The sequence below is a fragment of the Ictalurus furcatus genome, chromosome 18 (genome assembly GCF_023375685.1).
Source record: "Ictalurus furcatus strain D&B chromosome 18, Billie_1.0, whole genome shotgun sequence".
NCBI lineage: Eukaryota > Metazoa > Chordata > Actinopteri > Siluriformes > Ictaluridae > Ictalurus > Ictalurus furcatus.
This window is the reverse complement of record NC_071272.1, coordinates 20,043,730-20,061,265: the sequence shown is the minus strand read 5'-3', so window position 1 is coordinate 20,061,265 and position 17,536 is coordinate 20,043,730. Positions and strand designations below refer to the sequence as shown.

Genomic DNA, 17,536 nt, shown 5'->3' with positions numbered 1-17,536 from the left:
ATTTTAAAAAAATAAATAAATCATACACAAACTGAGAAATAAAATGCACAGTATCTCATTTTTATTTTAGATACATGGGCTGGCCATCATGGATAAATATAAACAGTATACATGTTAAATTAAATCACATTATAGACAAATTTAGGCAGACGGGAGGTCAGTAGGGAACATAAGCAGCTCGTCGACCTCTTCCTGCAGAGCTTCTGCTTTCTCCTGTAACAGCATCTACACAAAAGATTTAAGAGGTTTAAATAAGCAGCTAAGTCTTTGGTTGTGAAACGGGACAATGTTATAACTAAATCACAATGTCTGAGCTAATTTTCCAATAACTGAACTGTCCAGAATCTTGAGGTTTCTGTAAGGAGCTGTACAACTAAAATGTGCTGTTTGGCATGACAACAATCTATTACACTACTACATTGACAAGCAAGTTATTTGGAATGCAGAAATATCACTACTACTAATAACAGTGGTTCATCAGGTTAATGATGTTGAACTGCTTTTTTGTTTTTAACACAACTGTATATGGATACCACAATCACTCCCTCTATATTCATATATAATTAAAATTATTCAATTCAATTTCAAAATTATACTCAAGTGACAGAGAATGGGGAGAAGCACAATAAAGATGGAGCTTACTGGAAAATTAAACTTCTGGAGGAACCAAAACTAAGCATGACGCATGAAGTATTATTCGGTCAGAAAATCCCAGTATAACTGAGGAACAAGGATTACACTTTGAGGTTAATTTTGCCCATTTATATTTCCTCCACTCTTCAGGGAAATTCCCCTCAGGATAGAACTCCAGGCGGTGTCAAAATTTGACGCATATCCGGAGCCTCACATTGATGAACTGCTTGATTGGTTAGGTGTGGCTTGCTTTTATTCGACACTGGATTTAAGGGGTATTGGCAAATTTTCTTTACTTCAATATCTTGTGAAAAAATGTCCTTTTTTCACTCCGTTTGGCTTACACCCAAACAAAGTCTCTGCCCGCACAATGCATACACTACTCTGTACTTAGATGACAATCATTTATAGTAATGATTGACAGCGGCATTTGGAACATCTGAGGTCTGTCCTGAGATCCTTGAGATGGGCGAGACTCACAACAGGAGGTACGGTATCTGGGCTTCCACTTGGGTCATGGGCTGGTTGGGCCAAATTGGGCCAAATTGGGCCAAATTGATAAGACAGCAGTGATTGCGGCCTCCCCAAGACCAAAAAAAGGGTGAGGCAGTTCCTGGGCCTGGCTGGCTACTATAGAAGGTTTGTACCTAATTTTTTGGACATCACCAGCCCACTGACTACCGCACTAAAACGGGGGCATCAGATCCGGTCCAGTGGACGGAGCCGTGCGAGCAGGCTTTCAGGCTTTCTTGTCCCAGGTGGTGGAGGGAGAGTAGCGCCCCATGCTATACATTAATACAGTACCATTGAGAAGGAGTGTTTGGCTATCAAGTGGGTAGTCCTCACTCTCTGGTACTACGTAGTGGAATGCCCTTTCACTCTGTGTTCCGATCATGCCCCGCTCCAATGGCTCCACCGTGCGACTCACTTGTTGGATATGGCACTTTCAAGTTCAAGCCATTCAAGTTCGAGGTGGTGCACAGACGGTGGTGGCGGATTACCTCTCCCGCTGGGGGTGGGGGGGGGGAGAGTCAGGATGGCTCCCCGGCCTGAGTCGGGCAGTGGGGGTATATAGCAGCGGAGGCGTTGTCAAGCATCGGTTGTGGACAGAGGGCAGGCAGGTCGAACCGGCAGATAACGCGTGATGATTCTCACCTGCGTGTAATCACTGAAAGTTGATTTGTGTGTGTCTCTTTGCGCTTCCAGTTGCCTCCCGTAGAAGCCAGAAGGAGACAGCGAGCGCCAACCAACACAGAGCCACGTGTGTGTGCGCGTTTAATTGATTTAAAACGCTGAAAAGCGAAAGTAACTTTGCGAATAAAGCCCCTTTTAAGTTACACCAAGCCTGCCACCCACTTCCTCATTCCCGACCCAGTACAAGTGTCACAATAATACATTTTACCACCAGGAGAAAAGCCTTACAAAACAACTGCAGTCCAGACCTCGGTGTCCTCATAGCTATGCTCCTATGAATCATGGCTTCACCTTGATTTATAACTTTGAGTTTTATGCTACATTCAACTGAAACTCATAACCTGGAGCTTGCGAATAAATTATCCGGGCTGAAACACAGGCACATGTCCAACAAAACTACAAGATATACGTTAATTAAGAAGCATTGCAATATATACAAAACTAATAACCTTTTAGAAAATTCCCAAGTGCAGAGTTTATAGTGGAAAATGGATCCAATGACATCGTTTGCGATGCACTGTGGTCCCTCTGACTCATTTATTTTGACTTGGAAACGATTTATTACTGGAATCATTAAACTGTCGGAAGAAAGGAAGGACGAGCTATTTTCGTCACACTTAACCATGCGCACGTGTTTACTGATACTCCAAAATCTTGAGATGGGAAGCAAAACCAAAGACAAAAAGCAATCATGCAGGGAAGAAATGTTTAAATGTACTAACTTTTGCAGAGGCCACAATCTGATTAGCCTGTCTCTTATAGAGATGCTCCACAGTTTTCACCAGGACGTTCGGGTCAGCATTGGCAAGATGAGGAAGCGTTTTATACCCAGCATTGTACAGCTGCTTGGCTCGGAACTGGTAAAACAAAGATAAGACAAAAATGCAGCTTTGTCACAAATACTACTGTGCGATAAGAGTAAGATAAAAATATGTCATTAAAAAACAAAAAAACAACAACACTAAACACTAGGGATGTCCTGATAAATTTTTTTTGCCCCCAATCCCGATCCGAGTCATTTATCTACTGATACTTGTATTTTCCTACTTCAAGTACATTAAAGTTATTAAAATCAATCCAATATATATGCTTGACAATTGAATAGCTCTGCAATACATTAAAAAACTTGCCTGAATCCATGCTGTTCCTTATAGTTTATTATTTACAAAATTACAAACTAAAAATATTTATCAATAGCTCTTATCAATTATGAGCCATGGCTCTTATCTTAACAATTCCAGTAGAGGAAAGTATCCTTCAGTGTGCGTTTGTGACTACATCACCCATCAGCCCTAGCACATCAACCTGACCCTGTCACATCTCTCACTCACACATGTTTTTTGTTACCCATAATCAACACCCCTATTTAAATCTAGCTTCTGTGTGTTTCTTGGTCAAGTTTTTTTTGTTATCGTTGTCAAATGTACGTGTTGTTGCGTGTGCGCGCCACAGCGTTGCTAACAGTCTGCCTGTTTCGCCTTGTATCTCGTATTTTTGTTGATGGTTTTCACAATTTTGGTAGTTTGTTTTGGACTTTACACAATAAATATCTGCACTTCCATCCGTCTTCGCCTCTGTTACGCGACAGTGTTGCTTCGGTGCAGACTTTGCCCGAGTTACCCGAGTGAACTCGCTGTAATCGGTTGAGTGTTCAGTTTTTAGGTACCGTATCAAAGTGGTAGTATTGAACGCAGCTCTGTTGTGCTCTGTCCTCACAAAATGTTCACACTGCAAACATTACAAATGGACTGTTGGACTACTTTTGTTTTCCAATTTACAATATTTCCACTCTGCAGACTTTTTAGCCGTGTAGTCCTCCCACAAATTGTGTGCTAGGTGACAACTGACGTAAAACAAAAGGACCGGGATTAGCTTAGTGCTCAATAAAGCATTAAAAAAAAAAATGCCTTAATTGTCTCCGATCCGATCTCAAATTTCGATATCGGGGCCGATAAGGCTTTTTTAAAAAAATATTATTAAATACACATATCCAGATATAGGGCTATACTTTATTTCATTAATCATTTAAACTATATTAAACAAGAAGTGTGATTTAATTTGTGTATTCTCTAATCTTGCCCATGAGTGCCTAAAGGAATTTACCCTGTGCGTCACCTCATATCTATACCCTGGTGAAAGTCATGCATGACATTTATGAATTCCTAAACACTCAGTTGGGAGTTGGGGGGACGTGGATGGACTACTGTAGCATTGCTATAATGAGCTTGGGTTACAGTGTGTGTAGTGATTCTGTGCATGTCTGCATGGGTTTCCTCCAGGTTCTCTGGTTTCCTCCCACCTCCCAAAAACATGTAGGTGGATCAACTACTCTAAATTAGCCCTAGCTGTGTGTAAGTGTGTGGTGCCATTTGACGGCATCCCATGCGGGGTGTATTCTCATTTCACGCCCAGTGCAGAGACAAGCTCCGGATCTACTCCAGACCTTCACCAAGGTAACGTGGTAACTGAAGAAACTGCAAGCATACAGAATGTACAGATTTCACAAACAAACACACCTCCATGACTCCTGCGACCTCCATTAGTGGAATGAGGTCGGCCTGTACGCAGTAGGTCAGTCTGCGGGTCAGCTCAGTGAGGAGAGCTTTATAGGCCCAAAACTCCTCCAACTCCTGGAAGGACACGGAGGCAAATATGTGTGTGTAGTAATAAGAATACTAATTATTACAAAAAATAGACACGGAAGGTATAATCCTGAAATTACAGATCAAGCCTCCCACCATCATGGGACTCGATCCCAGATCTGACCTCGGTGAAATGCAGCACGCAGGAGCAGAAGGCCGAGGTGGAACTGACGAGGGTCTGAATAAGGCCACGTGTCAGCTGGAATCGGTCAGAGACGTTCCACACGTTTGTCTCATTCAGCAGAGAATAAAGCACCAGAGCCAGGTACAGTCTGTTCACCACTGCAGGGTCTATACTCTAACACACACAGACACACATTTTTTTTTCTTATTGAGGAAAAAAAATCCTTTCTTGCTATCTTATAAGTTTCTAAGCTAGCTGAACTAATGTATTCCCCCACAGAACCACAGCACGAAGGCCTGAAACAGGAACACACTCCCACCTTCCTCACACTCTGTCCAGCTGCTTTCCGAACGAGGAAGCTCTCCGGCACCCCAATAGTGGCCGCCATCTTCTGTTCAGCGGCAGACAACTTTGTTAACTAATAATAAATAAATAAAGAAAGAAGACATTTTAAATTAGGACCCCTGGATAACTTGCAAATAAAGGGTTACCTACTGTACTGTATTTCCTGGACTGCACAACCCTTTGTGATACATGTCTTAATGTGTACATTAGCATAACTGAAATATGACCACTTATTGGTGTATTTATGGTAGACGATAGCAGATATGAGGAGGTATGCTCTGCACCAATATACAGTGACATATACAAATTAGCATTATGGTATCCACGGTGAATAAACAAATAAACTCCTTATAAAGAGAATGATGCTGAATTTTTTGTTTTTTATATTCACTTACGTTAATTGTTTAATGTAATGGAATAAGCCTAGTTCGCCACTGGGTACTCGAATTCCCAGAATCCCCTGAATTCTCTTCATTACCTCCTTAGTGGACTGTATAACTATCTCTCAGTTTGTAACTCACACTGCTAAGTGCTGTTTGCTCTGGAGACTTCAATAATAAACCTGTTTTGTCCACAGAGATCCGTCAGCTGTAATTACACAACTACTCACCTAAAAACACACCACGAGACTGTGGGACAGTGAATAACGGGTAAATCTGTGTTCACTTCGTTTCTAGCGTAACTACAGGTTTCACAATAAAGTGCACAATGTGTCAAATGTATGTATTGGTATATGGTATTTCTATAAATGGATTCATGTGAACTGAAATGCCCGTTAAAATTGTGAAGAAAAATCGTGACGTCTGGTGTGTATGTGTGTGAGGGTCTGACCTGGCTAAAGTAGATCATCCAGTCTGGTTTGATCTGGGACACAATGTCATATGGAGTAACCAGATACACCAAATGCAGGAAACTGTTTAGCAGCAGACCCTCCAGACCTTTAGACAGGTCTCTATAGAGGACATCAGAGTATCTCAGATCTACTGAGCCTGAGCAGAGGACAGAAGATGAAGCACAGAGTGGAAGTGAGACAGAAGCAATGCAAAGTGATGCACAGAGAACCTGATTGATATACTGCTGATAAAACAGTATATTCGTTAGGCCCTATATGCAGGTTAAATATCTAGGGCTTCATTAATGAATAAAATGTATTTATTTTATTTTTTTTAAATATATATATTTTTTGCTTCTGCTATTTATCAGCGTTTTAAAGGGTCAACCATTATATTATAAAGTCGAACTAAAACTACTGGGATTGGTGTCCAATTATAACCATTGTATTATAACCATACAATTAAGTAACACTTTACATTAAGGCTCATGTAAATAATATTCTTTACTTTAGCTCATATTCACAAATCATATAAGTTTTACCACCAACTACCAAAATTTGCACATGTATTAATTCATGTTTGTTTACACATTAAACATACCTCCATTAACTAATGTTCATTCTACCCGTGATTATTAATATCATTTAAATTCTAGCAAGTTATTAAATGTTGACAATCATGTGACCTCACAGAGTGTTAAAGCTGGAACTTCAGGTCCGTTTCAATTCGGAATTTTGTCGGTTAACTCCAGCAAGTATTTAAGCAATATATATTCGCAATGATATTCGCACCGATCCTCAGTACAATTTCATGACTGCGAGTGTAACGTTGCTTTCATACAACAGTTCCATAAACTAGAAATTAAGATCAAGGAACTGACATTTCAGACACAATACAGACAAATATTTGGTTTATTTTTGATCAGTCAGACAAACATATTTCCCAAAGAAGCAGTGCTGTTATACTAAATTTCAGCACTCTAGGAACACCGCTTGTCCAGTCAAATAAGTAGGTTAATATTTTTGCTTAATTGGTTTTATTTAAAAAAAAAAAAAAAAAAAATTCTATAAAGTAATGAATAATACTCTCCATGTTATGCTGGTATAGTAAAATACTAAGTGAGTTACTGTTACCATTTCGAAATTGATTATTTTCCTATAACAGCATGTCCTGAAGTGTTTTATTCCTTTCCTACCTTAGCAATTTGTCAACAATTACAATATTTAATTTATTAAAGAACATGTCATTTTTATTTTATCCATTTATAGTTACATTTAATGTTGTGGAATTTCTGTGAAATACGTGTATTATTACTTAAGTGTAGTGATGCTTTCAATGTGACGAACCATTGCCTAGTGAAGTAATACAAACAGTGAAATGTACCAGTGCTGTTATGCTCGGTATCCGCACTCTTGCAATGGTGCCTATCCAAATGAATTAGTGGACCGAAATGAACTGTTGTATAATGTAGCATATATTATATTAGTCTGAGATGATGTGACCACCATACAAGTCCTGGTGTACAGTAAATCTACAGAAATGATAATATAGTCGAACATATAAATCTGTGATTTGAATTGTAGCCAGCCATCACTATTCAGTTAGTAAACTAAAATGCTTAAATTAAAATTGACATTTTTACAAAGCTAAAGCTATATTAGTTTAGTCTATATCATACACTAATCATGCTATTTAATGTCTCACCTTTATATGTTGCTCTTCCAAGTTTGGTGACATGCAGCACAGCTTGCTCATGTGACGAGGGGTCGATGAGACCCTTCTGTTTCAGGATCTCTATCGACTCCACTATAAGCTCACGAAGGCTCTTCTGCTGACAAAGCCGAGTCTCCTGGACGCTGAGTAACGTCCTGGACATGAACTCCAGGACCTGCTCCACAGTGCAAGTTATCTGAATCCAAAATCAAACTCTTGATTAGCAACCTGGACTTCACGGACTGACTCTTGTGCCGAGACTTACAGCGGTCACTCACATCAAGGCCGATGAGGGAGAGGATGAGACTCAGAAGACCGCGACTCCCATCATGCAGCAGGTTGCTGTAACAGTTCTCCACTGGTGCACACACCAGTTCTTTTGCCTAACGACAATATAAGACAAGTCAGTGTCGTTCAATATCTGAGCTGAGCCTTCGCAGACAAGAAGACGCAAAGACTCTCACCCTATCTCTGTCTTTTTCCTGCAGGATGAGGATGCTCTCGCCCATCGAATCGATCCCAGCACGACCCGCTCTTCCCACCATCTGCTTGTACTGACTCCTCTTTAAGAAGTCTACACCCACATACGGGGAGCGCAGGATCACCCTGAGTACACAGGATTTTAAAGGGTGTGTAGATCAAAACTAAAATAGTAGCTACACAGCCAGACACAGCTTGGTTATGCTTGTTGAACACATTAAAAGAAAAGAAAGACCTTGATAAAGCCCAGAAGATAGGGTTTTGTAGCACAAACTAATAGCGAGTCATTTTTTAAAGCTTGTATTTTATTTCAATTAAAATAAAGACCTGCTGCTTTTGTAAATATTAACATCTTAAACGCAACTCTGCTCTCCCCATTTTTTGCTTCAATAAAAAAATAAAATAATATTATTATTATTATTATTATTATTATTATTAACACAACAAACACGGTGTTGGCACACATAGTCCCCTATGTACGGAAACTTTTGGGACACCCTGTAGTATTATCCTATATAAAGACCTGACTCATCAATAATAAAATTGATCTTTTCTAACTGGAATAGGTTTCCTTTTTCAATACCATAAAAAATTATGATCTACGGAAGAGTTCAAAAGGTTAGTTAATTATAATAAAAAATAATAGTAATTTAAAATGATAATAAATGAAATAAAAACAAAACTTGAATTTTAATTTTGCTGCATCAGTAATTCCACAGGATCATCTATGAATAGAACTGTCTAAGGCCAGCTTGAAATTCCTACACCTTTTCTAACACCTAGTTCTAATATTCAAGGTAAATCTGCCTTGAATTAAGCTTGCTTATCCTGTAGTGTGGGTCAGACACCAGGCATCGTAGTCCAGAAAAGACAGTATAAAAGCAACACATCGAAAGCTATTATTCTAAATACTGTAAATATTTCAACAGATTTAGTAAGGTTCACACGGCAAGCGTCTATGCTGCTTATTCTAAGTGTGTTTGTGTCATTGTAAGGTGCTGCGTTAATAGAATAACTGTGACGGACCTGCGAGCGGGAAGGTTGATGCCTGCAGCCAGAGTGGAGGTGCAAGCGAGGAGACAGAGCACTCCGGATGAGTACGCCTCCTCCAGCAGCTTCCTCTCATCGCCGGTCAGACCACTGTGGTGGTACGCCAGGCCGAAGGGTACGGTCTTCTGCAGCACGGGACACAGCGAGCCGTTCCCGCTGTTCCTCAGCTCGGATAGTAGACTCACCTTCTCCTCCTCTCTGTGCTTCAGGAAGTCTCTATGAAAGACAGTTAGCACATGAAACCAAAACTATAACTTCTGTGAAAGTCTACGATTTGAACAGGCGCTCTTTAATTAAAGGGTGTACTTACTTATTCAGATACTTGCAGATCATGCCAGCTACATTTTCACAGTTCTTCTTGGTGGGACAGAATATCAAACAGGACTGATGCGGTATCACTTCAGTAACCAGAGCAATGATGTGGTCCGGATCCAGCTTCTGCATCCCGCTGGAGTACTGTTACAAACAAACAAACAAACAAACAGCACACACATAGAATAAAGTCAGTAGGTTGGTGCGTCTTTTATACTAATCATTCTTTTTTTCTTAATAGACTTTATAAGACTTAGATTATGTGTAACACCTGCCATACAGGTTATTTTGGAAATAACATAAGAACAAACGCATGAATATTAGCGGTGTCACAATTAGAAGGCTTTGATCAATGTACTGATTTAAAAGGCAATGACCGAAATGAATATTCGTAAATCAATTGTTGTCAGTTAAATGATAATTGTGTTATAAATGTGTGTGGCAAAAATAATTAATATATTAAAAAATATGTGTATATAATTTAATAGACTAGCAAGGTGATTTGACCATAACTCCTAAGTCCTTCTCTAGGTCATCATTTACAAATTAATATTAGGTTTACCCCAGATTCTGAACAAAGTTGGCCACGTAGCGATCGGAGGAAACCGAAACGAATTGTATCGTATCGTAGGAGATCCAGTGGTAATGTGAATTGAAAACATAATGTATGGAAGCCTAATTAATATAAATGAATTCCTATAAACCTGCAAATTGCAGCTGTACTGTTTTTAGGTCTGCTGTTAGGAGTCCAAGGGCTCATAATAAGCCATGCATTCTGGGTGGTAAGGATGGCGGTATTCAGGCGGTAGAGCGGGTTGTCCACTAATCATAGGGTTCGGCGGTTCGGTTCCCGGCCTACGTGACTCCACATGCCGAAGAGTCCTTGGGCAAGACACTGAACCCCAAGTTGCTCCCGATAGCAAGCTAGCGCCTTGCATGGCAGCTCTGCTACCATTGTTGTGCGAGTGTGTGAATGGGTGAATGAGACACAGTGTAAAGTGCTTTGTAGAACTGCTAAGGTTAAAAAAGCGCTATATAAGTGCAGACCATATACCATTCGCTTCTATGTCAAGCACCGTGACACTAGCCAATCATGGCCATCTGTGAAGCCATGTGAGGAGAAGAGGGCAGTTAGTGCTTTCCTATAATGTGTGTACAGCTGCCCTGTGAGCAGCGTGGGCAGTAGCTCAGCTTCATGCATCTTGTCGGAAACATGTGTTTGCCTTCAGGGAAGAGCGAGCTAGTGGGTGGGAATGATCAAGTGACCAAACAAAATTGGAAAAAAATGCGGTTTTATCACAAAGGAGACACACAGATATTTTACAGAAACAAACACCGTCTCCACCTACCTTAAAAGTCAGCACACGTGAGAACCGGAAGCAATGCTCCTCCTTAGGATCGACTTCATATATACTGTCCCTCAGTTTCACATACTCTTTCAGTTGGACCTGCAAAATAGCAGCACAGGCGTCTTCGCACCGAGATGTCACCTCATACAAAACATCTCTAACAGAGTCATTTATTAAAAAGTATTGATTGAAGAAATATCTACAGGTCTAAAGTCACTGGTGTAGTTCTCAGCCCTCAGGAAGGTCAGAAGATCAGCTACGTTGCCCAGGGTTGCACTCATTCCGATGATCTGTGTGCTTTCTGTTTAAAACATGTTAACTTCAAACTTTGTGAAGTAATGTGTTAAGAAACGGAGGATTCAATTTGCAATGGACTTACTGCTGATGTACAGTACTTTGGTCAGAGTCATCTCAAGAATCGCTCCTCTGCTGCCGTCTCCAAGCATGTGGAGCTGAGTGGAGAAGAAACGTCTTGATGGGAATGTGTAACTCGAAAGTTGTTCGGTTTTGCAAAAAAAAAATAAGCGACGCGCTGGAACCAACCTCATCCACCACCACCAGGCCGATGTTGTCCAGTCGATGTGTCTCAATCAGCGAGTTCACCAGGCTATGGCTTTTCTCAATCGTGGCAATGTAAAGTGAGTTCTTGATTCGTCTTTTTACCGGAGGGAATTTTCCTTTACTCCCAGCATACTCCTCTACCAAGAACTCCAGCTCAATACCAAAACTCGCCAAGCCTCGAACCTATGGGAAATAAAACCAAGATACATCACATCAGAACTTTTTCCACCCTCAATCTGAAATTACAATGTGTTAAAATGAAGTGAAAAACTATCATGAATATTTTATGGAAAAATATTAAAAAAAGTTACAATAACCTGGTTGCATAAGTGTGCACCTCCTTTTATAATAGGGGATGTGGCTGTGTTCAGAATGAACCAATCACATTCAATCTCATGTTCAAAAGTTATTATCATACAACTGTCATCAATACAATTATTCTGATTAACCCCAAATAAAGACCAGCTGTTCCTATAGGATTTTCTTCACATCTTCTTGGTTTCATCCAAATGCTGAAGCTATGGTCCGCAAAGAGCTTACAGAGCGTGCATGATATCTTACTTGCTGAAAGGAATCGATCAGGAAAGGGGTATAAAAGAATTTCCTAAACATTAGATGTACCAAGGAACACTGTAAAAGCCATCATCAACAAATAGAGAACATGGAGCACCACAGTGACATCACTAATAACAGGATTCCCTCCAAAATTGATAAAAGTACAAGACAAAAACATACTAGGGAGGCTGCCAAGAGACCTGCGGCAACTTTAAAGGAGCTGCAGGAATATCTCATTCACATGGTTGGGTTATGGGGTAGGGTGGCTAATGTTTGACAGAAGCCCTCTCAAAAAACATCCAAGCCCAACTAAATCACCCCAAACCATGTGGCAAAATGTGTTATGGTCTGATGAGGACAATTGAAAAAGTATGATAATTCCATAATTCCAAAAGGTTTGTTTGGTTGGGGGAAGAAGAAAAAAAAAGAAAAAAAAAGAAAAAAAAGAAGCACATCACCAAAAGAGCACCAAATCCACAGTTAAGCATGGTTATGGCAGCATCATGCGTTAGGGCTGCTTTTCTTCAGCCAGAAGTGCAGGTATTATCAAGGTAGAGGGAATCATGAATAGCTACAAATACCAGCCAGTTTTAGTGCAAAACCTTCAGGTGTCTGCTAGTAAGCTGAAGATGAAAAGGAAGTTCACCTTTCAGCACGACAACCCAAAGCATATACAGTATCCAAATCAACAAAGGACTGGCATAACCAAAAGAAGATCCATGTTTTTGAATGATCTAGCCAGAGCACAGACCTGAATCCAACTAAAAATCTGCAGAGTGACCTGAAGCGGGCTGTGCACAGGAGATACCCTTACAATCTGATGGATCTAGAATGTTTTTGTAAGAAAGCATGCAAAAATATTACCAAGTCAAGCTGCGACACACTGATAGACTTTTATCCAAAAAAAAAAACAAAAAAAAAAAACGAGTGGTGTAATAAAATCAAAAATGTTCAACAAAGTATTAGTTTCGGGATGTGCACACTTATTTTTCCTATTTTTTTCCCTGAAATGTTTCTGATCGTTTTTCACGTAATTTTTAATACACAGTAATTTCATATCGAGGGGGAAAAAGTTCACACACGATTGATCTTGGTGTCATTTTTTTTTTTACATCACAAAATCCTGCCATTTTAACAGGGGTGTGTAGACTTTCTTGAGTATACTGACCGTATACAAGGTTTTTTTTACTCTGTTTATACAGCACATCTACACTCAAATCCCTGTGAATTAGCTGTTACTAGAGAAACAAGAAGGTATTAGAATGAATGCATTAATATAAACCTGTGATTTGCCATGTAGCCAATCTACACTGTGAGTTGTACTGATGTGGAAAATTAACTGACACTTTCTGACCAATCAGACTCCAAATCAGAAGATGTTCTTTCGTTTAACAAGGAGAATCATGGAAAAATGGTGTTGTTCATTATCATTAAATATCATAGCGAAACATATTCCACTTGGTAAATTCCAGCTCAGCAAAGCTGTTTAACTGGGAACCAGGGGCAGGGCATGTAGAATGACAGCTTTTTTTCTTTTTTCAAATTTGAATGTTCACCCAATTGGAATTGCTTGATGAGGGTAAAACCATCAGCACTTAGTACAGTAGAACAATAAAACACCGCTTTATTGACCTTTTCTTGCACCAGGGACACATATGGTAAGATCAGCAGTGCGTCTTTCTTCCTACAGAGAATCTCTTTAAAAATAAGAATCTCAGCCACCAACGTCTTCCCTCCACTCGTCGGTAGAGAGTAGATCAGATTCTTTCTGTGGAGAACCGAGTCCAAATTCAGACACGCCTTCTGCCACTCTGAAACAGAGACAGACTCCATTAGGCTTATGGACTGTATCAGGACATATAAACATGTTGCACAGGTAGAAGTGAAAATATTGTAGAAATTATTTAAAATAATTATTTTTGATTTTTAAAAGCATCAATTCCTACAAGTGGTACGATGTAATTTCAAATCAATTGCCAAAAAAATGTATAAAATCAAAACAGGGGCGTGTGGGCGGGGCTAGAAATAGTACAGATCACTGATTGGCCAACAGAATTCCCATGAACATTTAGATGTCTCTATCTAAAACAGCACAGTGATATTCAGTAGTGTAGTGAATATCCGCCAAAGTTCTCGACCTTTTCTAAACTCTGTTTTCTGAAATCAGAGTGCTTTAGGATTAAAAATTACAATTGTATTGCAGTTTTCAATTGAAAGTTCAGATTTTCTGATATTTTATGACTTTTCTTCTGTGCGTAGGGATGCGCCGATCGGTATCCGCCGATAAGCACATTCTATGACTCGATCAGTGGTCTCTAAATTTGGCCGATCTCATGAACCAATCACAATCTGATGACGTAAAACACATGATGACATTAAACTTTAGCGGTGAGGTCATGGCATCACCAGCGTGGAATTATTCCGAGGTCTCAAATAACAATGAAAAATTCACCGTTCGCTGTGTATTTTTAAAGGTCGATTAAAAGGTTCATTGTAAAATAAATATTTGTTGTGCTTATTTATTTGATTCTCAATTAAAACAACAAGCTACAACATTACTGTAAATAATATAACCAAGGCGACATCTGTAGAATTACTTTATCTGAAAAAAGGTTAACAGTGACGGTCATCAGAAAGGTTTCATACCACTTACATAAAGCTTGAAACCATGTTTGTGTGTCTTGTGTTGCTAGCCCTGAAAATCCAGTAAATCAAGATTCTGCATCACTAAATGCTATTAAAATTACATCATGAAAGCTAGGAGAAGAATTCGCTCTGACTGAGGTTCCGATTTAATCAAGTTTATAGAGGCTGTAAATTAATCACCATACAAGTCCTCAATCCTCTTCAGTCTCATGATTAAATCCTTAACTTTGGACGGAAGCCCAAAGAAAGGACCCAGGTCTCCTTCTGGGGGAGCAGATTTGATGGTCTGCACAGCGACGTTGATTTCTTCACTCACTGCTGCCTCTTTCTGCAGAATCGCCTTTGACACGGTGTTGGAAGCAGCTGCGTTTTCCAGCATGGCTCTCTTCAGCTGGTCAGCCATGCTTCTCCTGGCCTTGCTGGCCGGTTTGTTCTGATCATAGCAGACGGACTGCTTCGAGCATCTCACATCAGGAGTAGACGTGCTCCCGATTCCTCCTGCGTGGGAGGGGTGCAATTTATTTTGCATGTCTTGCTGAAATGCAAGCTGGGAGCTCGGTAAATCCCTCAGTGATGCATCATGGAATTCCTCTGTGAAGTCTGTGAGATGATCAGTGGTGCTTTTGGTGGTTTGTGATGCTTGGTCCTGTTCAACATCGTCCAGCTTAGCGAGGAAGGAGGTGTCAGCGATGATGCTGTCATAGCCGTCAAAGAGATCCTCGCCGTCACTGCAGCACTGGAAAAATGATCAAAGAACAACAACAACAAAAAACCTGCTTGATGATATATTCCAAACATGTGCAGCCCTGCATTTAACAGTAAATGGAACTATTAAAAATATAACTTTTTAAAACATTAAAAAAAGACAAGCAGGCGCTTTAAATTATACAGCTAAAACGTGCCGCTATACACAGTGGAAATTTTATAAGATATTTCTAGATCTTGGCAACAATCAATGTCAAAGTCCTGTGTTAAGCAACAGATATTAATTAATGCTGCAATTTAGTGATAGGAATTTCAGCGGGTTACAACAGCTCACCAATAAGAGTCGAGTCTACAATGATCAGCCGTAACATTAAAACCATCTGCCTAACACTGTGTAGGTCCCCTTGTGCTGCCAATGCAGCTCTGCCCCCTGAGGTATGGACTCCTCAAGACCTCTGAAGGTATGATGTGGTATCTGGTACCAAGGCGTTATCAGCAGCTCATTTAAGTTCTGTAAGTTGTGAGGTGGTGTCTCCATGGATCGAACTTGTCTGTCCAACACATCCCTCAGACGCTCGCTCAGATAGAGATCTGGGGAATTTGAAGGCCGAGTCAACACCTTGAACTCTTTTGTCGTTTTCCTCAAACCATTCCTGAACAATTTTTGCAGTGTCGCAGGGCACATTATTCTGCTGAAAGAGGCCACTGCCATAAGGGAATACCGTTGCCATGTAGGGGTGTACTTGGTCTGCAACAATGTTTAGGTAGGTGGTATGGCAGCCATCACAATTTGGCCCTTGTCAAAGTCGCTCAGATTCCTACACTTGCCCATTTTTCCTGCTTCCAACACATCAACTTTGAGAACTGACTGTTTACTTGCTGCCTGATAGATCTCACCCCTTGACAGGCATCTTTGTAACGAGATTATCAATGTTATTCACATCACCTTTCAGCTGTGTTCATGTTATAGCTGATCGTGTATACTCTGCAGTGCCGTAAGAGTCAGCCGACTCTACACTTTTCAATACCGTAAGAGTCGACTCTACACTTTGCAGTACCGTAAGAGTCGACTCTACACTTTTCAATACCGTAAGAGTCGACTCTACACTTTGCAGTACCGTAAGAGTTGACTTTATACTTTTCAGTACAAAAAGAGTCGACTCTAGCGAACGACAGTTCAATTCCCAGCATTGCCACAGCACCACTGTCCGCCCATTCCGTAAAATCATTAACATTCACACGTCCACCTTTGGTTTTGGATTGGATTCTGAGTGAAGTGGTGTTGATAAAATATACTTCTAAGTTACTGAAAATAAAAGTAATATCTTACCTGCTCTGTGACTGCGTCCTCTATCCTGATCTGCGTTAGATTCATATGTTCAGTTGTTTTGCATTTCTCAGAGCTGAGCCGCTTTTTAGCCGGAGTTAAATCACTTCTCATTCCATCTCTGTTTCTCTTTTTGGACCAAGAGCTGCGTTTTACAACTATTTCACTCTGGACTTCTGCGTCTCTACTCATGACTCTCCCGTTATATAGCTGGCTAACTTCAGGCTAACTTAGCTACCTGACTTGCCACCACTTCATGACTCTAATAGCAGTCGCGGGCTGCTGATATCATCAATTTTCAGTTATAACGAATATAAATAATTGTGACTATAAAAGAATATGTGACTATAGAAACTTCCATCGTGGTAATAAGCCCATGAATGAGCTATGATGATCTTCCGCTTCAACAACAAACTAAGCTGTCAATAACATATTGATGCTTAGGGCAGGACTATCTTAAAGGAACGCAACCAATCCCGAGTCAGAAGCTTCCACACGTGACCGGAACTGACCCACTAAAGCTTTGCGTCACGTGTCAGTCTTATTGGAAAGGGCCAGATTTGATCTTAAACTAATACTGAATGTATATACAGTGTTATAAATTAGTTAGTAAGTACACTGTAGGATGGAGTATATATATATATATATATATATATATATATATATATATATATATATATATATACACATATATATATATATATATATATATATATATACATATATATATATATATATATATATATATATATATATATATATATAGTATCTCACAAAAGTGAGTACACCCCTCACATTTTTGTGAATATTTGATTATATCATTATCATTTCATGTGACAACACTGAAGGAATGACACTTTGCTACAATGTAATGAGTACAGCTTGTATAACAGTGTAAATTTGCTGTCCCCTCAAAATAACAACACACAGCCATTAATGTCTAAACCGCTGGCAACAAAAGTGAGTACATCCCTAAGTGAAAATGTCCAAATTGGGCCCAAAGTGTCGATATTTTGTGTGGCCACCATTATTTTCCAGCACTGCCTTAACCCTCTTGGGCATGGAGT

At 39.9% G+C, this 17,536-nt stretch overlaps 1 protein-coding gene across 2 annotated transcripts; it reads right to left on the bottom strand.

The window, feature by feature from the left end:
* Positions 1-39: 39 nt before the first annotated feature.
* Positions 40-16,941, bottom strand: helq (helicase, POLQ like). Of its 2 annotated transcripts, XM_053649473.1 has the most exons (18): positions 16,473-16,940; positions 14,618-15,173; positions 13,424-13,602; positions 11,219-11,419; positions 11,055-11,127; positions 10,879-10,976; positions 10,676-10,774; positions 9,325-9,470; positions 8,991-9,230; positions 7,949-8,090; positions 7,763-7,867; positions 7,476-7,680; positions 5,770-5,927; positions 4,913-5,011; positions 4,594-4,767; positions 4,344-4,457; positions 2,550-2,684; positions 40-225 (listed from the first exon to the last, which is right to left on the bottom strand). In XM_053649473.1, exons 1-18 carry the CDS (start codon positions 16,659-16,661, stop codon positions 142-144), a joined length of 2,997 nt encoding a protein of 998 aa, XP_053505448.1. In that variant the 5' UTR covers positions 16,662-16,940; the 3' UTR covers positions 40-141. The 2 variants fall into 2 exon arrangements, 1 of the variants encoding a protein (XP_053505448.1); XR_008388440.1 differs by lacking the exon at positions 40-225 and having other exon boundaries at positions 2,551-2,684; positions 4,566-4,767; positions 16,473-16,941.
* Between the last annotated feature and the right edge of the window lie 595 nt (positions 16,942-17,536).